Genomic DNA, 24,884 nt, shown 5'->3' on the forward strand with positions numbered 1-24,884 from the left:
AGACTATTGCCAAGCATATATGTCCTCTACCGGCTTCACCATTGTAGCCATAGCAACCAGAATTATTGACGTAGGAACAAAATGAAATGACGTGCATTATGTCCATATTGCCATCTATCCATGTTTCAAGTTTCATGAAAAAATATTAAAAACATAAGTTATTGCAGGATGCACTATTTTCAGCAATATTTCTAGTCTATTTATTAATATTTCTAGTCTATTTGTTGCCATAGCAACCAGAATTCTTGACATAGGAACAAAATGAAATGACGCGTATATTCTCCATATTGCCATCTATCCATCTTTAAACTTTCATGAAAAAAAAAGAAGAACTTTTCAAGTTATCGCAGGATCCAGAAAAGTGTGACAGACTCACAGACACACAGAGCGCAGAGGTGAAACCAGTAGGGGACAATTACACTGTTACAGTCAAGGTAAGCTTTTTTATGTCAAAATTTGACCATTGAACTCTTAAGTGAGACCTTGACTTTTGATGTACTCAGTAGGGAAACCAGCGTTAAATACGACATGCAGTCTTATAATGGATTGTATTTGTGCAAAATTATTTTAACATTCATCAATATAAGGCAAAGTTTAAGCTGAAAAAGATATTTTCAAGTAGTAAATAGCAAAATTTTACTATAGACCACGTAAATAAACAAATTAAGGAAACTATTAACATTTTTGATATGTGTTTGGACACTCAATAAATTCATAGACTTATAATGAAATGTTTGACTGCACTTGTTAAGGCAAATGTTCTTAAAAGAAGTTATTTCTTGCATAAACTTGACTGTTTATGCACTTTTCTTGACATTCTCCTGACAGCTTCATTCAACAAAATTTTCTCTAAAATACCCAAGTTCTTTCTTATGCATATCCAAAAAGCAAATATTACAGAAACAAACAAATCCATGCCAGCCAAGGGGAATCACTCTACAATGTAAGGCTACATGTCATCATTCAAGAACAAAGTTACTTACCTTGCTTTTTGCTCCTTGTAAGGCATTTATTTGCTCTCTTAAGGACTGAATTGTGTTTTCCAGCTCAGATATTTTTGCTTTCAACTCAATGATCTAAAAAAAACACAACACAAAGCATAGTTTGAGAACATTTTCACTATCATCATTCATGCAAAAGAATCCAATCACACATTTGATGTCCCCAACATGACAATTTTTGGGGGTATATTCAAACAGAAGATAACACCACACAATAGGTACACGTATAAGTCAATCAAATAGAATTACCAAAACAGAAGTCAGGATCAACAAATTTCATAGTTTACACAGGATTCCTGTTTTAACAATAAAATTTCCATGAAATATGTTTTTCCAAAAACCCTCTTTGTAACAGGCAAAATTAACGGAAACACAAATACAGAAATTTCTCAAAATCACTGGGAGCTTATCAATCACTTAAAAAATATAAATTTAAAAATAATAACAACATTTAACAAGAGCTGTCCCCATTGGATGACATATGCCCCCGAAAAAAACTTTGATAGAAGTTATAGGCATTTTTCGAAACCTAATCGCAGATTTTGAAACCTAAACGCCGACCCTTAGTTCAAGGTGAAGGTCAAAGGGGTCAAAATTTGTGTGTGTATGGAAAGGTCTTGTCCACATACACATGCATACCAAATATAAAGGTCACATCTGAAGCGACATAGAAGTTATGAGCATTTTTTCGAAACCTAAATGCAAAGTGTGACGAACAGACGGACAGACAGTGCGTTCACTATATGCCCTCCTTCAGGGGCATAGAAAGTATTAAGGCTAAATGTTCATAAAACAACAATATTGCCATCTAATATGCGCTATTATAAAGAACCTTCAGAAATGAAAGTTGAAAATCTGCTAAAATAATTTATTTGCTGGGTGGCGGCTTTGTCAAAATTTATTCCTAATTTATCAGCTGTGTCCACTAAAGTAGCAACGTGCATCATCACTGAAAATAGCATATTCTGAAATAAGAACGTGTACCAAAGATCAAACTCTGTAGAGACTGACCCATTCTGTTAACCCTTTGCCACTTAGATACGTATTTTGACACATGTGGAGTCCCATAGAAAGTGAAATTTAATGAAATAGTTTTCTTACTAAATTCAAGTTAAATTTTGAAGGCTTCATCTCCAGCCCTTAGATACTGATGAGCAGCAAACAGCATACAACCTGAACAGAATGCGAGTTACTTGCAGGCTGTTCTGGTTTTATGCTGTTTTCACTTAGCAATTTTCACTTTTTCTTCTGAGTGGTTAAGGGTTAATTGCCCTCCCAGCCACCCATACAAAATCTCACCAGAATTACTTTGATTTAAAATATGACTTAGCAAAACTTTGAACAAGAGTACCGTGATGAAAGTTGACGTTCAAAGTCATCAATTGTTGAAGACTTGACCTGGTAGAAGGAATGCACTAAGAAGTCAAAGAGAATTCTAAGATAGACCTAAATGAAAAAGATATGTGTCCATTGGTAAAGATGCTCCAACATTCCACTTTGGTCTCAGAGATTGGCTTATTTCGAACACAAGCTGTTTAAGGCCAATTTAAATTTTGATCTTTCAGTTAGACCTTGATCTTTGAGGTCATAAGTGCAGTGATCCAACTGGAACTTAGTTTACCCATGATGGCCATTTGTTGTAAATTGTCTTAGAGTTGAACGATGACTGACAATCTGAACAATCTGTGTTATGGCCACATGTAATATTTGAACTTTATAACCCTTTCAGTGCGGGAACCGAATTTTGAAGGCATTTGCAAACAGTTTGGATCCAGATGAGACGCCACAGAACGTGGCGTCTCATCAGGATCCAAACTGTTTGCTATTCTGATAATATTCTTTGAAAAAAATCGAAGAAAATGCTAATTTTAGAAATTCAGCAGAAGACATTTTAGCAGACGACAAATTTCCCAGCATGCAAAGGGCTAAGCATGACCTTCACCTTTGAGAAAGGGAGAAAAGTTTTTAAAACAACATGCCTTGACCTTATGGTTGGCTTTAGTGGTAAAGCATGATCAACAAGAGATTGCCAAGCAATATATGTCCCCTACCGGTGAAACTCCACCAGAATTTTAAGAAATATATATTTGTTGCCATAGCAACCAGAATTCTTGATGTAGGAACAAAATGAAATGACATACATAATATCCATATTGCCATCTATCCATGTTTCAAGTTCATGAAAAAATATCAAGAACTTTTAAAGTTATCGCAGGATCCAGAAAAGTGTGATACACTGTAACTCCATTATAGTGCGATCCGTTATAACCCTGTGTCCAATATAACGCGGGGGGTCCTTGGATCCCGTTTTTTCTCCAACCTTCCATATCTGATTCAAATTTATGTTATGCTACTTCATGTATTTTCAGAAAATTCAAAGAAGCCGGCGATCACAGCTTGATTGCTTGTATAAACTATGGCTGTGTAAGTGTGTTATCGTTTATTATATGCTACACATGCTTGATAAATAAAAATATCTGTGTGTGTGTTTAATGTTTCAGTATGTATACGAAAAATAAATTAAACAAGAGATGTGTTTGTCAGAAACACAATGCCCCCAAATGCGCCACTATTTTTTTTACCTTTGACCTTGAAGGATGACCTTGACCTTTCACCACTCAAAATGTGCAGCTCCATGAGATACACATGCATGCCAAATATCAAGTTGCTATGTTCAATATTTCAAAAGTTATTGCAAAACTTTAATATATTAAAGTTTTAAATTTTTGACCTTTGACCTTGAAGGATGACCTTGACCTTTCACCACTAAAATGTGCAGCTCCATGAGATACACATGCATGCCAAATATCAAGTTGCTATGTTCAATATTTCAAAAGTTATTGCAAAACTTTACTGTAAGGTTAAAGTTTGGGACAGAATGACAGACAGAAAGACAGACAGACAGGCCAAAAACAATATACCACCGATCATTCGATCTTGGGGCATAAAAATCCTGATGATTTATTTACAAGCTTACGCAGTGTAATAGTTAACAGAGATGCACTTTAATTTGTGCCCGTTATCAGAAAGTCCACGGGAATCACGTTTTTTACATGCTGCTTATGACGCAATAAAACCATTTCTTTGTACATTCGTATCGTATTGCATTCAATCTAAATTTAAATTCGCTCGTCCAATGAAAGCTGTGTCCCATAATGCACTGTACTAATTTTTCTGAAAAATGGCGTAGGCATATGACTTTGTTTACAAAATTCGTAAACATATTTCTTGTCATAAATGTTTAACATTATTTGTTCGTTAGTGATGTTGTAATTATATTGGATTATCGGATAAATGTGCACATTAGAAAAGCGGTATGTATACTGTTATCGTTCGATTCTGTTTAAATGCATGTATTTGCAGATGACAACACAGCATGACAATACACAGGAGTGACAGGACCTATTTTATAGGCTATACTATACCTGTTTTTAAATAAATAAGTTCAAAACTTATAACGCTGTCGGTTTATAACGCTGTTGAGTGGCTTGGACCCCGTCATCCCTGTTATATTTGAGCAACAGTGTAGACACACAGACTGACGGACGGACACACAGAGCACAAACCATAAGTCCCCTCCGGTGACACCAGTAGGGGACAATAACAAAGGTTACAGTCTGGATAAGCCATATTATGGCCAAATATGATCTTTTATGAGTGACCATGAAGTTTGAGGCAGATAGAAGCTTGTAACACATAACATGTCGTCTTATGATGAATTGCATTTGTGACCAGTTATTTTTTTTAATCCATCAATATATGGCAAACTTATAACTACGACAGGCGTTTTCAAGATGTTTTCATTAAGATCAGATGAAAACTATGACCTCTATTGACTACACAAGATTTTTCTATGATTTGATCTAGTGACCTAGTTTCTGACCCCAGATGACCCAAATACAATCCCAATCCAGATTTCATCAAGATAAACAATCTGACCAAATTTCATAGAGATCTGATGGAAACTGTTACCTCTATTGTCTACACAAGGGTTTTCTATGATTTGACCAAGTGACCTAGTTTTTGACCCCAGATGACTCAAATACAATCCCAACCCAGATTTCATGAAGATAAACATTCTGACCAAATTTCATTAAGATTGGATGAAAACTGTGACCTCTATTGTCTACACAAGGTTTTTCTATTATTTGACATAGTGACCTAGCTTTTGACCCCAGATGACCCTAATACAATCCCAACTCAGATTTCATCGAGATAAACATTCTGACCAAATTTCATTAAGATTGGATGAAAACTGTGACCTCTATTGTCTACACAAGGTTTTCGATTATTTGACCTGGTGACCTAGTTTCTGACCCCAGTTGACCCAAATACAATCCCAACCCAGATTTTATCAAGATAAACATTATGACCAAATTTCATAAAGATTGGATGAAAACTGTGACCTCTACTGTCTAAACAAGGTTTTTTTATTATTTGACATTGACCTAGTTTTTGACCCTAGATGACCCAAATACAATCCTAACTCAGATTTCATCAAGATAAACATTCTGACCAAATTTCATAAAGATTGGATGAAAACTGTGACCTCTACTGTCTACACAAACAAATGTTGACTGACGCACACATGCACGCACTCACAACCGACATCACACGATCACATAAGCTCACCGTGTCAGTTCCTGACAGGTGAGCTAAAAATTCATCACTTATTTATGTTTTTGAGGCTAATTTTGACTTTCTACTTATAGGTATGACCTTGACCTTTGAGGTCTGGAGACAGTTGATTAACACCAATAGTACCCAGTGTTTTTTTCCGACTAAAATTGGGAAATTAGTGTTGTTGCTGTTTTGCTTAACCCTTTGCATTCTGGGAAATTTGTCGTCTGCTAAAATGTTGTCTGCTGAATTTCTAAAATTAGCATTTTCTTCGATTTTTTTTCAAAGAATATTATCAGAATAGCAAACAGTTTGGATCCTGATGAGACGCCACGTTCTGTGGCGTCTTATCTGGATCCAAACTGTTTGCAAAGGCCTTCAAAATTCTGTTCCCGCACTGAAAGGGTTAAAAAATGCTTCATATTGATAATAGAATAGTTTTCAGCATTATTATCCCCCGCCATACTCGGAGGGATATTGCTTTGGCGTTGTCTGTCCGTCTTTCTGTCCTTCCGTCCAGAGCCATATCTTGGAAGTGCTTTGGTAAATTTCATTGAAACTTGGTATGAGTATATATATATGGATAAGAGGATGATGCACGCCAAATGGCATTGTACACCATCTGTTGATAACGGAGTTATGGCCTTTGCATCTTGAAAAAAAAATGCTTTTTTGTGTGTCCGGAGCCATATCTTGGAAGTGCTTTGGCGGATTTCATTGAAAACTTGGTATGATTGTCCAGAACCATATTGGCGGGGGATATCAATTTAACGCATTTGCTTGTTTTTACTTAGGTTGAACTTATATGGCTGGATGGGAGATTAACAAAATGTTGAAATCTAAAAAAAAATGTTTAGGAAAACTTCTTCCATTGGGAATTTTTAGGTCCCATTTGGGAAAAATATATACTTTTTCAATTGGGATGGGGCCGAATACTGGACCTGATTTTTAAACAAAAAATACACTGGTATCTCACAGTTACGTACCTCACACTTATGGTCAATTAACATTTGTGCTCCATCTTTAACTATGCATTTTGCTCTGTTGTATGCTTTTAGTCGGTCATCATGCTTTTTCTTCCATTCCTCCTTTTCCGCCTCCTTGGAACGCAGTAGGTCTTCCAGTTTCTGAAATGAACAGGAAAGTTCAGACAACTTAACCCATTTATGCCTAGTGGACTCTCCCTGCCTCCTAAATTGGATCAATTTAATTTAAAAAAATAGGGATGTCTAGTATATTTATTTCTATATTTAGAATATTTCTTACAGAAATTCCTTTAAGCAAACAGTGCAGACCCAGATGACAATACGGTCGATCTCAACCATGCATGGACCCATTATCAACCCTGGGGCGCCCCGCCCACATAGGCCACACCCACCCAAAATTGCCTTTTACTATAATTTCTTCATAACTACACCGATTCACTTCAAATTGATACTGAACTACTTTTATGACAATACAGTCAATCTCAACTATGCATGGCCCCATTACCAACCCTGGGGCATCCCGCCCATATAGGCCATGCCCACCCAAAATTGCCTTTTACTATAATTTCTTCATTTCTACACTAATTCACTTCACATTGATACTGAACCTCTTTTATGACAATACAGTCAATCTCAACTATGCATGGCCCCATTACCAACCCTGGGGCGCCCCTGGGTCAAACATGCGGCGTGGGGATGCGCGTCCGCCTCTGCCGCATTTCTAGTTACTGATGAGCAGCAAAAAGAATAAAACGTGAACAGACTGTAAGTAACTTGTAGGTTGTTTTGGTTTTACGCTGATTGCAAACGCCATTTTAACTTTTCTTCTCTTGGGGGAATGGGTTAAGTGGGATATTCTTTTCACAATTTAACTAAATTTCAGAACAAAAGCTAAATATAATTGTTACCACTGCAATTTGTACCCCGAACCTATGCCAGGGAAATAAAACTCAATCACAATTTCTCATTCCAACATGAATAAAGGCATACTTTCCATTATTTTTTTTCTAATTTTCTAAAAAACATTCCATGGGAATTACCTCAACTCACGGGAAGCAAAATTACCCAAAACTAGAACTTTGTCACAGACATGGCGAATACCCCTACATGCCGCATTAACACAGAATATTTTGCATGTTGTCTTTACAAAAAATAGCGAACACCATGCTCAATGTTTAAAACACACTAAGTGACCCCGTGACCTAGTTTTTGACCAAGCATGGCTTATGTTCGAACTTGACCTACACATCTTCCAGATACAACTTCTGACCAAGTTTGGTGAAGATCTTATGTAAACTACTAGAATTAGAGAGAGGACACCATGCTGAATGCCTTAAGATCATCTACATAAAACTGCTGACCAAGTTTGGTGAAGATCAGATGAAAACTACTTGAATTAGAGAGCGCACACCATGCTGAATGTGTAAAACGTACTTAGTGACACCGTGACCTAGTTTTTGATCTGGCATTGACCATGTTCAAACTTGGCCTTAAGACATAAAACTGCTGACCAAGTTTGGTGAAGATTGGATGAAAACTACCGTATTTTACCATGCATAGCGCGCAGTTTTTTACCTTCAAAATTCAAAATAAAAATTCAGTGCGCGTAATACATTGACACAACGCTTTCCTATTTGCTAAATTGCAAAAAATCCATTTCTTAATCGTAAATCTTCACAATTGCCGCCATTTTTGTTATTGCAGAAAACAACACCCTATAATGTTATAGACTGAAGGGGCCGTTGTCGAAACAACAAATAGCGGGAAAGGTTAGGAATGAACGGTGACGTAACAGTTTTGACAAAAATTAAAAGATGAAAAAAATGTCTTTGTTGGTGTTTTCACACTTCTTCATTGATTGTTCATTAAAAAAAATCGAGGTATATCGATCCCCGTGCGTCGCGGTATTGTTTGTTATAAAGTTTTTGTTGTCATGAAAACTCGTTGATTTACAATGCAAAACGTCTTATTTGAACTGACGCTAATTATTTCAATCGTATTTCTCAACTTCGCTTTTGCTTTATTTTGATGCTTTATTTTGATAATTAAATCCAAAGTTTAATGTTAGCAATTCCAAAAATTTGCACTCTATGTGAATTGACAGTTTGACGTCATCAAAGGAAAGCCGCTTCCTGTCTGAAGCAATAAAGCGACAAGTTTCTCGCTGACCAAATTGGCTTCCTTTGTCTAGCAATCAACATGCCGAACCAATCGTGTGTTTGTTCATCAATGGCAATTGTCCAATTAAATAATAGCATGTGCAAAGCTCCGCCTTCGAACCTTTTGCAGAGAACGGAGGTGGAGTTTAACGGTTAATTGACCAAGTGTTTTACGTAAGTTGAGATCCGATTCGCCGAAATTACTCGGCCCTAAGCATTGAAATGACAAATACATTTATCAATGATTTTCCGATCTCTGCATTAATATGCTACTGTGCGAGTATACTACGTAGGTTACAAACCAACAATAGAGATATAGACTCGTTTTATTTTCTTTAAATAGAGACAAACAAATGATATTTGTCTAATAGCTTTACGCCGATAACGCCAACCGTATGGAATTAAGCGTTCGGGTGTATTGTTTGTCTAACTATAAATACTTATCAACTTGACGCAGTGAAGGCGTGAAATACCGGGTCAAACTGGATTTAATGGGGAGCATCTCTTAATGGGGTAATATTTAAGTCGATGAAAAATAAATTGGGATCCACGGACGATTTGCGTAAAATTAGACATTGCGATGTTGCGGGTCTGCAGAAGAAGATGTCATACGATGTTGTGAGTGGCAGGTAATGAAAATGTTACACTGTTCAAATGTGAGGAATAGGTAATAGTGGTTCGAATTAAATGCGCAGGGGTCTTGAAAAAACACGCGCAGTGCGCGGCAATAAGGACATATCGGTGTTCTCGAGAGAATAATCTAAAAAATTGTTGAAAATATAGTACTATGCAACCCATGCTCCTGATTGTATAAACGCTCCCTACTTTAAAACAAAAAATTAAGCGCCCGAAAAACTCGGATTAAATGATTGCGCAATATAAGAATGGCGGCCATTTTCGACCAAATTTTCAGGTTTTTGGTCTTGAATTCTTTTTTTTTCTCCATTTTGGCTTTGAAAAATCGCATGCGCGTTATACATGGTAGCGCGCTATACATGGTAAAATACGGTACTTGAATTAGAGAGTGGACACCTTGCTGAATGTTTAAAATGCACTAAGTGACCCCGTGACCTAGTTTTTGACCCAGCATGACCCATATTCCAACTTAACCTAGACATCATCTAGATAAACATCTGACCAAGTTTGGTGAAGATCAGATGAAAACAACTTGAATTAGAGATTGGACACTTAATACGGACGGACAGACAGACCGACAGACCTACCGACAGACAAGCTCACTCCTATATACCCCCCTAAACTTCGTTTGTGGGGGTATAATTATTCTTTTTTTTTACACAAACATTCTAAGAAGAATTAACTAAGGTCGCTATGGCGTGGAGAATATATTGTAACCCAAGGGTCAAGAGGTCATGACTAAGGTCGCTATGGCGTGGAGGATATATTGTAACCCAAGGGTCAGGAGGTCATGACTAAGGTCGCTATGGCGTGGAGGATATATTGTAACCCAAGGGTCAAGAGGTCATGGGTTCAATCACCAATGTGAGAAGGTTCGATTCCCTCAAAAACACCATGACAATTGTACTAATTTAACCCAGGAAATGGCCTTGAGTGTTTCAATAAGCCTTAGGCTTTCAATGCAATTGAGCTAAAATAAATTTGCTTATAATTAAAGTACACTTGACTCACAGCCACAAGGTCGTCCTTTTTCTTCATCTGGTTTTCCTGCCCCTGGCACTTCTGTCGCAACTTGTCCAGGTTCTTTTTCATATCCTCCACTTCATCCTGGGAAGAAGAAAAATTCAAAACTTAAGCTGGGAACCAGAAAATTCAATATTTAAGCTGGGAACGAGAACATTCTTGTTTAAGCAGGGAACCAGAAAATTCAACACTTAAACCAGAAAATTTAACGCTTAAGCTGGAAACCAGATAATTCAAACTATAACAAGAACAACATAAATGCTTAATTTTTTTTTTACTTATGTGTAAATAATGCTTTTACAACTAAATAAAATCATCATGAGATTACATAAAAAAAACGGCAATTGAAGAATTTATATGTCAGAACTGCTATTATTCCTTTACGTTAATACATACAAGGCTATTTTGCTTTTTTAAAATGTGTAGTTAAAAAGTTTGCATTAGTCAATTGATCAATCTGTGAACAGATCTTTCCATAAAATCACAAAAAGTGTTTCATATTATGTATGCTTACACGCCCATTGCAGAATATAAAACGTATATAAAGTTAGAAGTAAGACAAGGGAGCATGCTACATATATACTTTTAAGCATAACTACATGCATACCAACAATATTTCAATTCTGTTGTAAAGAATGCCAAAACAAGTTGTGTGTCCATAGGTCAAATATGTCAAGTCTGTTGTAAAGAATGCCAAAACAAGTTGTGTGTCCATAGGTCAAATATGCCAAGTCTGTTGTAAAGAATGCCAAAACAAGCTGTGTGTCCATAGGTCAAATATGCCAAGTCTGTTGTAAAGAATGCCAAAACAAGTTGTGTGTCCATAGGTCAAATATGCCAAGTCTGTTGTAAAGAATGCCAAAACAAGTTGTGTGTCCATAGGTCAAATATGCCAAGTCTGTTGTAAAGAATGCCAAAACAAGTTGTGTGTCCATAGGTCAAATATGCCCCCTCATTTCACAATTGTCTCAAAACTCCACATACTTGAAATCTCAACCTTGATCTGAAAGTCATGCACAATATTGCACACACCAAAAATCAAGACAATATATGATAGCATTTCCAAAAACTTTCATTTCAAAGGCCCATAACTTCGTCAAAAATCAATGGATAGGAACAAAACTTAAACATAATCTGTAAGTCATGTAGATAGACTCACATACCAACAATCAGGTGAATATCTCAAAGTGATACTGAAAAAAAATCCAGAAAAGTATTATTATAAAGAAAATTCCGAAGTCCAAGGCCCACAACTTTGCCGAAAATCAATGGACCGGAATGAAACTCGAACCAGATCTGTTACTCATGCAGGTAGACTCACATACCAAAAATCAGGTAAATATCTCAAAGTGTTAAGGAAAAAAATTCTGGAAAAGTATTATTTTTAAGAAAATTCCAAGGCCCATAACTTTGCCCAAAATCAAATGAACGAAACAAAACTCGAAAATGATCTGTAACTGATGTATGTAGACTCACATACCACAAATGAGGTAAATATCTCAAAGTGTTAAGGAAAAACACTCCGGAAACAGAATGCAGGCCGGCATGACAGACGGACTGAACAAAACAATTGCCATCAGCAGCAATCATCATCACCATCATAATCAACTGAGGCAGCAGCAGCATTTATATCACAAACATTGCATTATTATCAAAATAATTATATTCTGATCGTTATAACTTACAACTACTAAGAATGTGCAACAACCCAGATTACATCAGCTGTGAAAAGGAATCATCCGTGACAAAATTGTATACTGACAAGAATGTAACATAAGGTATCTTTGCTATCAGCAGCATAATTAACTTGAGGCAGCAGCAACATCAATATAAACAAGACCTGTGTTTGTGAAACAGATTGTCCCCTACTGCGCTTTGAAGCCGCACAGCAGCTTTCTTTTGGAGAAAATTGTTCAAGGCTCATAACTTTGCAAAAGACAACAGAGTTCAACGAAACTTACACTTCATCTGTACCTCATGCAGATAGAATCACATACCAAAAATCAGCTCAATATATGAAAGCAATTCATGAAAACCTCCAGAAAAAGGAATGCAGGGTGGAAGGACAGTGCGACTGCTATATGCCACCCTGCCAGGGGAATAAAACATATTTATTAAAACCATTATATTCTTATTATTTTTTATTTAAAACTCTTGAGAATGTGCCAAGATCCAGACTACTTCAGCCAGGGGCGTTCCTGAGGCTATTTCAGCTATACGCACGATCGAGCAGCGAATCTGCGAGTGGGTGGTAGGTGCGGGAGGGGGTCTCCCCCTCCTGCTGGGGAGATTTGGGGTCTCCACCAAGACAATTTTGGAAAATTCATTGCAGATAGTGCGTTTTGGTGTTATCTTTCAGCCACATTTTTGCAATTTTATGCATTTATTTCTTGCTTGAAGAAGACCGATAAAAGGAAATATTTTATTAAACATTGTCAACAGCAAATATACTTTCGACCATAATTTATTTGCTAAGTTTAAGTGTCAATGCTTAAAAATCAAGAAGCCTTATTGCGAAGGGAGAATGGATCAGTAGTTACATAGGTGTGTGAGGGTGTTCAACTCTATTGCGAGGGAGAATGGATCAGTAGTTGCATAGGTGTGCGAGGGTTTAAACTCTATTGATGGTAGCAGCATGGGATCCTCCCCTAGAAAATTTTGGAAATTTCTTTGCAAAAGGTGTATTTTGGTGTTGCATTTCAGGCACATTTTTGCAATGTTTATCCTCGAATTTTAGCTTGAAAAATTGCCAAATGCAAATATACTTTTGACCATATTCTATTAAGTTTTATTGTCAAGGCTTTAAATCAAGAAGCCTATGACTGCGAGTAATGGGAATAGTAATGTGAGGAAATGTTTGACCCTTGCTTCCTTTCCCAGAAAATTGTGGGTTTCATTGCAGAATGAGCGTTTTGTTATTATATTTCAGTGACATTTGGCAATTTTATTCCTCAATTTCATCCTCTAAAAAAGTAAAAGTTTCCATGGAAACCGTTCTTTCCCATGTCCGTGTATTTGTTCAACTCTGTAAAAATGTAGTGCCAAGCCAACTGCGTGTGTATTTGTTTAGATGAGTCGTCAAACCTGGTGCGACGTTGCACCAAAAACTAAGCCCGTAATCATTTTCTGCTGAAACTGATTTTATTTGGAGTATTTGGTAAACAGAAAAGTAAATTTGTTTTTAATTAAACTGATGAAGAAACACTCTTTGAATGAAACAACAGCATGCTCGCTGAGTCTTGTGTGAGCATACTAAAATTTTATTTAACCCATAGATCTATAAACCTTAAGGGAAATGTAAAGCTGTGAACATTTTCCCACCTCTCTGTCAAAAGAGCTAGCTACTGAGTATCATCTTATGAACATGTTTCCCTGACGATATCTCTAAAAACATCTGGAAAACGGAGCGTTTACCGACATTTTTAAATTTGCGCCATGTAAACATAATCTGGTACCCGTGACCGAATATTGGTTCCCAAAAAATTGAAGGGCGACAACGTAAAGTCTACAAAGTGATTACTTCCCCACATCAGTGAAAAAAGACTTTGCTTCGTATGTTTGGAGTTAAGACAGTGTTGTGTTTTGTACCCACTGTTATTTTCTAAAAGTGGATGTCTTGCTTGCTTGTTTATATAATTGTTTATACCCCTAACCCCCCTTAGCCCTCACTTTTCATTGCGTTTTTCGAATTTTAAGAGTTTTCTTTTTTTTTAAACTGAATTATACGCACGGGCGTATTGCCGTATGCCTAGGTACGCCCCTGTCAGCTGTGTAAAGGTATCTGTGACAAACTTTTATACACACAAGAATGTGAAAAGAGGTATTTTTGAAGTGTCAGATTACTTAAGAAGGCACAATATATACATATCACAATTACCAATGTTAATCACTGAAAAAATAAGAAATTAACATGAAAACCAATAATTGTAAACGCAGACTTTGGCATATTGATAATATAACAATTATATAAATTCTGTTCAATATCTATTTTCTTGCAATTATTCAATTCAAGTAGCCAATGTTACTTTCTTGTTGTGTAAAGATAAATTTAAAAGTAATTATAAAACAAAACAGAACATAACATTTTTGTTTGTAACTAACGTGCACTTAAAAGACAAAAATAATTAATCTACTTTCCCACCACCTAAACAACTTTGTGTGCATTGCAACACCATTTTTTCAAATGTTTGCATTAACAGCCATGTGACCATGTATTATACCTTCAAGTGAGAGCGTTCAAGGGCCGTCACTCCGTCAATCTTAGTCTTTTCTTGTACAATGATTGAAAGACGCTGCATGCAAAACAGAAATATGCAAAAATACACAATACAACAGAATACAAAATGCTACATTCAAAAATAAAAGTCAGGAGCAAGTTATTAAGAGTAAAGATCTCACTATTACATTTGAGCCGTGCTGTTTGAAAAGGGGGTTTAATGCATGTGCATAAAGTGTCATCCCAGATTAACATGTGCAGTCTGCACAGGCTAATCAGGGACTACACTTTCTGCCTAAACTGGATTTTTGCTAAAGAGACTTTCTTTAAACGAAAAATATCACAAAAGCGGAAAGTGTTGTCCCTGATTAGCATGTAAAGTGTTGTCCCTGATTAACCTGTAAAGTGTTGTCCCTGATTAGCATGTAAAGTGTTGTCGCTGATTAGCCTGTAAAGTGTTGTCCCTGATTAGCATGTAAAGTGTTGTCCCTGATTAGCATGTAAAGTGTTGTCCCTGATTAGCATGTAAAGTGTTGTCCCTGATTAGCATGTTAAGTGTTGTCCCTGATTAGCATGTAAAGTGTTGTCCCTGATTAGCCTGTAAAGACTGCAAAGGCTAATAAGGGACGACACTTCAAGCATACATTAAACCCGTTTTTACAGAGCATGGCCCATTTGTTTTAGATTAAGTTTAAATTGTGCAGGATACTATATTCACTGTGGTTTCTTTAATTCATTTACCACTCAGAGACGCACTTTTACACATTTTAAGTCTCTTAGAAAATCAAATTAAATTATAGACCACACTAACAAGATTCAAGTTTTAAAGGCTTCATTTTCAACCTTAAGATACTGACGAGCAGCAAACAGCCTACAACCTGAGCAGACTTTGATTTACTCGCAGTCTGTTCTGGTTTTATGCTGGTTGCATATGGCCATCTTCACTTTGCTTCTGAGTGGGAAAGGTTTAACAAGTGCTGCAAGACTCGTAGGCTTGTGTATATTTGAATCACTGTTTGGAAATCAAAATTTGGCATTTAAGTTTAAAAATTGGTAAAAGAGGAGCAAGGCCCCCAGTGTTTTTACTTTGCTTTTTATATGGAAAAGGGTTAAAGTCTAACCCCGAAAAAGAGAAAAATACATCCAAATAATGAGTTCTTTAAATTTGTGACAAATAGAAACAGTTCTGAAAGCATGTCATCCCTCCCGCCCCCTTCTCGACCCCTACCCCACCCCCAAAGAAAAAGGAAGAAAACTAGATAGTCCACTAGAATGAAGAAGTTCTGCATGGGTAAAAGCAAATACAAAATATGCATAATGTAAGTATTCATATGAGCCATGATGTTGGAAAACAGGGCGACATGCAAGTGCATAAAGAGTTGCTTCAGATTAGCCTGTGCGGATTGGGACTACACTTTCTGTCTAGACTGGATTGGGACTACACTTTCTGTCTAGACTGGATTGGGACTACACTTTCTGCCTAGACTGGTTGGGACTACACTTTCTGCCTAGACTGGATTGGGACTACACTTTCTGCCTTGACTGGATTGGGACTACACTTTCTGCCTAGACTGGATTGGGACTACACTTTCTGCCTTGACTGGATTGGGACTACACTTTCTGCCTAGACTGGATTGGGACTACACTTTCTGCCTAGACTGGATTTTCGTTAACCCTTTGCATGCTGGGAAATTTGTCGTCTGCTAAAATGCCGTCTGCAGAATTTCTAAAATTAGCATTTTCTTCAATTTTTTTCAAAGAATGCTATCAGAATAGCAAACAGTTTGGATCCCGATGAGACGCCACATTCTGTGGCGTCTCATCTGGATCCAAACTGTTTGCAAAGGCCTTCAAAATTCGGTTCCAGCACTGAAAGGGTTAAGAAGAGATTTTATAAACAAAATTCAATAATAATGGAAAGTTTTGTCCCTGATAAGCCTGTACTGTCTGTTCGAAAGTTAAATTTAATTAATCTTACTTGATTCAAGTCTTAAACATTTCATATTCAACCATTAGATACTGATGAGCAGCAAAGATGCTGATGAGTTACTCGCAGGCTGTTCTGGTTTTATGCTATTTGCATATAGCCATTTTCACTTTACTTCTGAGTGGGAATGGACTAACAGTGGAAAATGACCAACAGTAATTTTTGGTTCCAGGATTTAGTTAACAAATATAGGTTTATATTCTTATGGTCAGTAAAAGCACGTGGTTAATCAATAATTACCAGTCAAATCAAATCCCTTAAAATACCACCAAAAAGGGGAGTCATACATTGCATTTATTGGGTTATGTTGAAAAAAAATCACCCAGTTAATTTAGTAAGATTCATAGAAAAATTGCACTGAAATCAGTGAAAGGCAGAATTCTTAGCAAACTCATGTGCCATTTTTTTTCAGCCATAACAAAACCTCTGAAGGGCCACAAGTAGATTAAGATTGTGTCAGCCATTTAGAAGCGAAGTCAAAAGGGCTTTGAGCTAACAGCATAAAACCTGAACAGCCTGAGAGTAACTCGCAGTCTGTTCAGGTTTTATACTGTTTGCTGCAAATCTGTATCAGTATCTAAGGGCTGGAAATGAAGCCTTTAAAACTTGAATCTAGTAAGAAAGGTATTTAATTAAATTTAAGTTTTTAAGGGACTACAAGTGTGTCAAAATACGTATCTATGTGATAAAGGGTTAAACTATTGTCGGCCATTTAGACAACATTTCAGACACACTAGTGCTTGCTACAGGTACTTTTTTCAGAGAATTTCTTGTCTGCCTGACATTAACTCTTTCAGTGCTGGAACCGAATTTTGAAGGCCTTTGCAAACAGTTTGGATCCTGATGAGACACCACAGAACGTAGCGTATCAGAATCCAAACTGTTTAATATCCTGATAGTATGCTTTGAAAAAAATCAAAGAAAATGCTAATTTTAGATATTCAGCAGACAACATTTTAGCAGATGACAAATTTCCCAGCATGCAAAGGGTTAATAATAATGTTTGCCTGATGTCCTAATTTTTCGGTCAGAGTTGTCTGAGATGTTTTGCAAAGTCTTCGCAGACATTTTTAGTCATAAATGAGACAGTAGGAATGAAGTGTGGACATGGATTGTTTCTTATATTGTCATGCCGGTGGGTACTAAAAGGTCATAAAACAAAAGACAATAGTCAGCAATTTTTCTTTCCCTATTGGTAAAAGGACTGGTACATGCCCAATTTGGAAAAATTGCATGAAAAACACTGAAATTGGGAAATTTCGAGTTGTCAAGTCTTCATATTGGGAAATAGGTGTATTTGATATTTTGCTCACAAATAGTTTAAAATTGATGACTAAGCAGGGATCATCCAAGAGGGCGATGTAGGCGACTTTGTCGCCTTACGATGCTTGATATCGCTTTCTGATTACATCAAAGCGAAAACAAAATCGCCGACATTTTCTTATATTTTTTCCTTTGATAATCTGCCGCACGTGTGCGCAATGCCGTCACTAATACTGCAATTTTTTACTGTGTGCAATTATGGGTTATCTGATCTACTGATAGCGAGAGGATTTGCTACGCATCACTGACCGCTGATGCAAGTCGCCTTGGTTTATTCCAGTTGAGGCATTGTGTACACGCCGGTCTTACCGACAATAGTGTATTGACGTTATTGTGATTTGTCAAGGCTGCCGGGAACCAGCCATTGTATACATGATGGTCATTTATTGTTATGCTTGACAATTTGTACACTTAAAACAGTCTGAATCTCACTGCTAATTTCAGTCATAATATATTTGAGTACTGAGCTTTACAAATATCACAAACAGAGAAACAGACTTACAAATTAAAAGTTTAATCCAAAAACAAAAGCACGTGGGAACATTCCATTAAAAGTCAATGACGCCATTCAAACATAAGAATAACCGGCACGCGACACTCAGTTAGGAGAATTACAATTAATGGTATTTCAGAATGTTAGGGTGTGTAACATCAATTATGTATTATCGAATAAAACACATCAAATCTTGAAATAATTAAGCTATGGCCGGCAAAGAACATAAACAGGTATTGTTGAAGAATCTCCTACAAAATGTTCGGAAGGTTTTTAAGAGTACACCACAGGAGTTTGAAATTCTATCCATAAAGCTAATCTAATTGCTAAATAATAAAAAATATACCCCTATATAGTATAAAGACTATATACTATATAGGCAGGGACTACCCTACGGGCGATCAGAGCGATAATTTCGCTTTAACGCCCGTGATCTCGCCCTACAAGCCCAGAAAAGCGAATACCAAGGCGCCCGATTTTTTTTAGTCAACAAGACCGGGAAAGCGAAAATCAAGCCGCCCGATTATTTTTGCTAGGGCGTGCTACCGCCTGCAGGTTATTACCAGGTAGCAAGTTTATTGTTTGTTGTTTATCCAATGGTAACACAATTTACCCCCCGCACGGATCGTTATTTGACCTTGAAAAAGCAGTCCCTTAATATTGGTTGCTATAACAACACACTCATGCCTCTTCACGCATGCCGTAAGTTTTCTAATGATTACGTGATAATTGATTGACCATCCGATAATTGCAGGTTTGCGGCAGACGGCACAGGTTAAAGAAAGTCGGCAATAATCTATATTACGTAGATCCACTTTAAAGACCAGCGAGTTTTGTCAGTTGTTAATCCACCGATAATTACATGTACGAGTAACACCCATCTTATATAAACTGGAATAACAGTTCATTTTTTATACTAACAACACATTTCCTCGATTAGATATAAATTATCCGAGTAGAAATAAATTGTTATGTCATGACCTTCGACATTGCAAATGGCCGACGTATTGTAACATTCAACCCGCGTTCAATTCAAAGCTGGCGATTCAAATAGCAAGTAATGGCAATTCAATAATGGAGAAAGCATTAACTGGATTTAACAAACATTTGATACGGTTTGTTAAACCAGATAACAACAAGGAAAATTTGGATTTTTAAAGTAACCGGTAATGCATTCTTAAATGTACATATTTCGGACATGTATAGTATTCGGATAAACAGTAATAGATATACTAGATGTTCCATGCATTAAGATTGTGTTTTGTTACAAAACCAGTCACAATGATCATATAATGATGATAAGTATGTGATGAAAAGGTGCTACCGGCACATATCTTTAATTACTTAAATGTGCTAAATGACTTGAATGTGTTATGATGAAGTAGATTTTAATGAGAATTTTTTGCTTTAACAAAAAACATAGAATAATGATAGAAATAATAAGTTGCGAAATGAACATGTTTTGTTTTTGATATTGTTCAACAAACTTCTCCCTGCTTTTCCAAACTTCTCCCTGTTTCAGAAAAAAAGGAGAAGTCACTTCTCCCTATTTTTTAGGCCTAGGGATAGTCCCTGTATAGGGGTATATTTTTTATTATTTAGCCATAAGATAAGCTTTATGGATAGAATTTCAAACTCCGGTGAGTTCACGTTACTCTCTGTCGTTAGTCAAATTGCAAATTGAGACTGCTGCATAATGCAGAATTAATTGGGATAAATTGCCAATTTAATTCAGTTAAAAATGTGCATATGCAATAAAAATCGAAGAGAAATAACCAACTGCTAAACAGTGATTTATTGTGCGCACAGGGGATAAAATACAGCATTAAGAATATATTGTATTTGTATTGTAATTGTTATGCGTTTATTATAGCGCACTGAGGCATTGTCAGGTCTTTTAATTATTGATTTCTGATTGGTACTGACATGAGCAGTAACTGATGAAACCTCTTCGGTACTGTCCGAAAACCGTACAATCTATGGATGTTGGCAACCATTGTTGCTAATGTCCGTAATCTTGCTACTTTAAACTATCTATTAGCAAAGTTAAGCACTGCAATATTGTATTTTAAAGCAATGTGTCAACCAAATAATATATTGATTGCGTATTTGCTAGGTTACAGGTTACTGATTTTAATTTTCTGCCGTCAAACGATATGCATGTGCAAAAGACGTATATCAACATGTTTTCCGACAGTCGTTTTCGGATACGAATGGTTCGTCAATTTTAATTACTTTTTAAGTTCTTTATAACATTTTTATAGAATGACGAATAAACATGCAGTGTTATGGATGGTCTGGTTGACAATATTTCGCAATGTACTAACCAGAAATTGCACCTAGAAAGACTAAAAAAAAGAACAATATGCTAGGGCTCTGCCCTATATTCCCTTTATCCTACACCCTCAGGCTCTTGGCTTAAGTAGTAATTACATATGAATGAAATGTGTATTTTGGCCAAATAAAACACACATTTTACAGTTCTTAAGAGAGCAATATTTCTTTAACATCATGGCAGTTTAAAATAAAATGTTTAGTTAGTGTTTCAGCATATTTTATTTCAGATATATGTATGGTTATTAATTGTGAAACATTAATATTAAAGTAACTTTACGCATTTGATCAAAGGTCCGCTCACTTCTCACTAATACAATTGGAAGGAGAAGTCACTTCTCCCTAAAATTTTGGGCTAGGATGATCCCTGCTAAGTGTTGAAAAACTTGAATTTTTGGACAGAAATTGGGAAATGTGTAGTACTTTATAACTAAGAAAATCGCTGATAGTGTATACTCAGATTAATAAATTATTTAAAAGAAATATTTAACAACATTCAATATTTACTATGAATAGCAATTGCTGAATAGATGACATGAACAGTTAAAAAAATATGCAAATTCTACCCTTTATTGATCAAGTTTGCTCATAATAGATTGAGTTAAATGGCAGTTCTCCAAAAAATCATGCACTGAATATTTCTCATTCTTGAAAGCTATCTAAGGGACATGTATCTTGCAACAACATAGCAGCCTCGCTCTGTGAAAAGGGGGCTTAATGCATGTGCATAAGTGCCATCCCAGATTAGCCTGTGATGGCACAGGCTAATCAAGGCCGCCACTTTACAACTTAACTGGATTTTTATTGAGATTTCATTGAAACAAAAAAATTTTATTAAAGCAGAAAGTGTCATGCCTGGTTAGTCTGTGCAGACACTTTACGCAAATGCATTAAACCCCCTTTTCACAGAGCAAGGAACACGTATAACATATACCTTGACATCCCTGTCTTTACGTCCCAGATTAGTCTGTAATTGATCTAGTTGTTCTGCGTGGTCCAGATCTCGCTTCACTGCTTCATCTTTCAGTCGTTTTATCTCATTCTCGCCTGCTGTTACCTTCTCATTCAGTTCTTTTACTTCTCTGCAACATTTGTGAAAAAAAAAATTATATATAAATTATATTATTTCTAAAAGGCTGTTGTATGAACTCTGAACAATCTTTGCAGTGTGTAATCTTGTGTGTTATATATTTTCTACCAGACAACGTTATGTTACTGTATGACATTGACATCACTTCCTATGTGTATAATGATAGTACTACTGAAGAAATCTATGGATAAAAATGTTAAGTATTTAGGAAATTAAAATAAACAAAATTAACCGTTTTGTAAGGTTTATTATATTTTGTTAACAAAAGTTGTGAACACATTTCGTACACAATCAGCATCTTAAAATCTCTCAGTTTATAGGTGCTGACACCGTATTCAATATTAAATATTAATTTCTGAGGAAAAACATAATTTCCAAACAAAATGAAAAAATGCCAACTAAGTTCTGCAATTACCACACCAAATTGAACACATTCCACAGAGTTTGCTGCACCTAACAAAATTAAAATGAAATAAAATATTTTATTATGGCCCTGTTTGGTCCATTTTGCCCTGCATCTAATTTTTTCAAGGCATAGTCAGAGGGGATAAATACCTGAGAGTCAAGATGGCCACGTCCATGTCAAGACAGGTATTTTTCACTGTTTTATTACCTTTATTACTTGTGTTTAATTTTTAAAAGACGCTTACTTTCCAGCCATATTAGCAAAAAGGTGATAAGCGTTTATCTCGTATTAAAATTCGCTTTATATCTCGACTTTATTCCCCGCAAATTTTCTTTGTGGAGCTGTTATTAGGTCATCCCACTAAACAAGAGGGCCATGATGGCCCTGAATCGCTCACCTGACTCATTAAGATCAGATGAAAACTATGACCTCTATTGTCTACACAATGTTTTTCTATGATTTGACCTAGTGACCTAGTTCCTGACTCTAGATGACCCAAATACAATCCCAATCCAGATTTCATCAAGATAAACATTCTGACCACAGTTCATAAATATTGGATGAAAACTGTGACCTCTATTGTCAACACAAGGTTTTTCTATTTATTTGACCTAGATTTTTACCCCAGATGACCCAAATACAATCCCACCCAGATTTCATCAAGAATTCTGACCAAATTTCATAAAGGTTGGATGAAAACTGTGATCTCTATTGTCTACACAAGGTTTTTCTATTATTTGACCTAGTGGCCTAGTTTTTGACCCCAGATGACCCAAATAAAATCCCAACCCAGATTTCATCAAGATAAACATTCTGGCCAAATTTCATAAAGATTGGATGAAAACTGTGACCTCTATTGTCTACAGAAGGTTGTTCTATTATTTGACCTAGTGACCTTGTTTTTGACCCCAGATGACCCAAATACAATCCCAAACCGGATTTCATCAAGATAAACATTTTGACAAAATTTCATCAAGATTGGATGCAAACTGTGACCTCTACTGTCTACACAAACAAATTGTTGACGGACGGACCAACGGACACACGCAGGCACGCACAACGGACGCCGGACATCACACGATCACATAAGCTCACCGTGTCACTTCATGACAGGTGACCTAAAAATATGTGTCGGAGATAAACATGAACAGTTGTGGTTAAAATCCCATAGTAGTAGTAGTGGCAGTAGTAGTAGAAGTAGTGGTGGTGGTGGTGGCGGTGGTGGCGGCGGCGGTGGCGGCGGCGGTGGTAGTACTGGTGGTAGTAGTAGTACTAGTAGTAGTAGTAGAAGTAGTAGTAGTAGTAGTAGTAGTAGTAGTAGTAGTAGTAGTAGTAGTAGTAGTAGTAGTAGTAGTAGTAGTAGTGGTAGTAGTAGTAGAAGTAGTAGTAGTAGTAGTAGTAGTAGTAAAAGTAGTAGTAGTAGTAGTAGTAGTAGTAGTAGTAGTAGTAGTAGTAGTAGTAGTAGTAGTAGCAGTAGCAGTAGCAGTAGCAGAAGCAGTAGCAGCATTACAAGACCAATACTTAAGAATGATCAAATGGGAAAAGGTAACCTAACACTGGCAGTAAATATGGGGCTCATTTACAGGTCAGATTTGGAATCTCTGCTGTAAAATGAGATTTTGAATGAATTAAAGGGAGGCAAATCTGTAATAAAAAGAACATGCATAAACTGTAGTTGTTTCCCTTGTTTGAACCATGCCAAATCCTTACAAGTTTGGAAAGAATTGGATGAAAAATTTGGACTATTGCATAAACAACATTTTCTCAATTCAAGGGGAGGTAATTCTGTACTTCATGGACCAATAATGCTCATTTTTTGTAGGGTTCGTGTCCTCATCGATTTAAAGACACTGTGCAAATTTGGAAAGGATCGGACAAAAAATGTGGAAGATTTTTGAAAGTTTTCACAAAATAGGCAAAAACGAATAAACATGCTAAGTTCAACGAGCTCCTGCGGCCATGTTTTTTGACGAATCAAATTTCTTTGAACAACTTTTTCAGGGGAGCCTTCAAAGGTCATCCCTGTGAAATTTTTTGAAAATCTGATGAGCGGTTTCTGACAAGAAGATTTTTTAAGGTTTTTACCATATATGGTCATGGCAGCCATCTTGGTTATGTGATCAATTTTTTTTAACAATTCTTTTGTCCCATGACCTAGGGATGCTCCACATGAAATTAAGTTGAAATTGGCTCAATGGTTTAGTAGAAGAAGATGTTTACAAATTGTTTACAGACAGACAGACGGACGGACGCCAGACGCTGAGTGATCACAATAGCTCACTCCGAGCTATCGCTCAGGTGAGCTAAAAATTGAGCAGCCAGTTAAATTGAGATATATTTCAAATATTAATACAAAATAAACTCTAGTAACTTTCTAACTGATATGGCTGGAAAATGAGCAGCATTTACAAAATTATAACAAGTAAAAACCGGTATTAAACAGCAAAAAATACCTGCTAGACGAGGACCCCACTGTGCAGTCAGCACATGCTAGGGTTTTTTTCCCACTTTTTGGGATGATAGCCCATGGCTTTGAAATTGGGAATTTTATCGGCATTTTCATGAAATTGGGAAAATAAATTCATTAGCCTTTTTTTTCACATGAAAAGT

General features: G+C 36.4%; 1 protein-coding gene across 3 annotated transcripts in view; it reads right to left on the reverse strand.

Moving 5' to 3' along the window:
- The window catches only part of LOC127836826 (uncharacterized), a 195,695-nt gene that overhangs the window by 141,021 nt on the left and 29,790 nt on the right, over nucleotides 1-24,884 (reverse strand). For 2 of the 3 annotated variants that reach the window (XM_052363432.1, XM_052363431.1), the window contains exons 8-12: nucleotides 21,713-21,860; nucleotides 14,646-14,717; nucleotides 10,414-10,509; nucleotides 6,608-6,748; nucleotides 984-1,076 (exon numbers count right to left, since the gene is read on the reverse strand). In XM_052363432.1, coding sequence (XP_052219392.1) covers nucleotides 984-1,076; nucleotides 6,608-6,748; nucleotides 10,414-10,509; nucleotides 14,646-14,717; nucleotides 21,713-21,860 — 550 coding nt within the window. The remainder of the gene's footprint in view (nucleotides 1-983; nucleotides 1,077-6,607; nucleotides 6,749-10,413; nucleotides 10,510-14,645; nucleotides 14,718-21,712; nucleotides 21,861-24,884) is intronic. The other variant, XM_052363433.1, reaches the window with a different exon arrangement.

Source organism: Dreissena polymorpha, chromosome 7 (assembly GCF_020536995.1).
Source record: "Dreissena polymorpha isolate Duluth1 chromosome 7, UMN_Dpol_1.0, whole genome shotgun sequence".
In the NCBI taxonomy this organism is placed as follows: Eukaryota; Metazoa; Mollusca; class Bivalvia; order Myida; family Dreissenidae; genus Dreissena; species Dreissena polymorpha.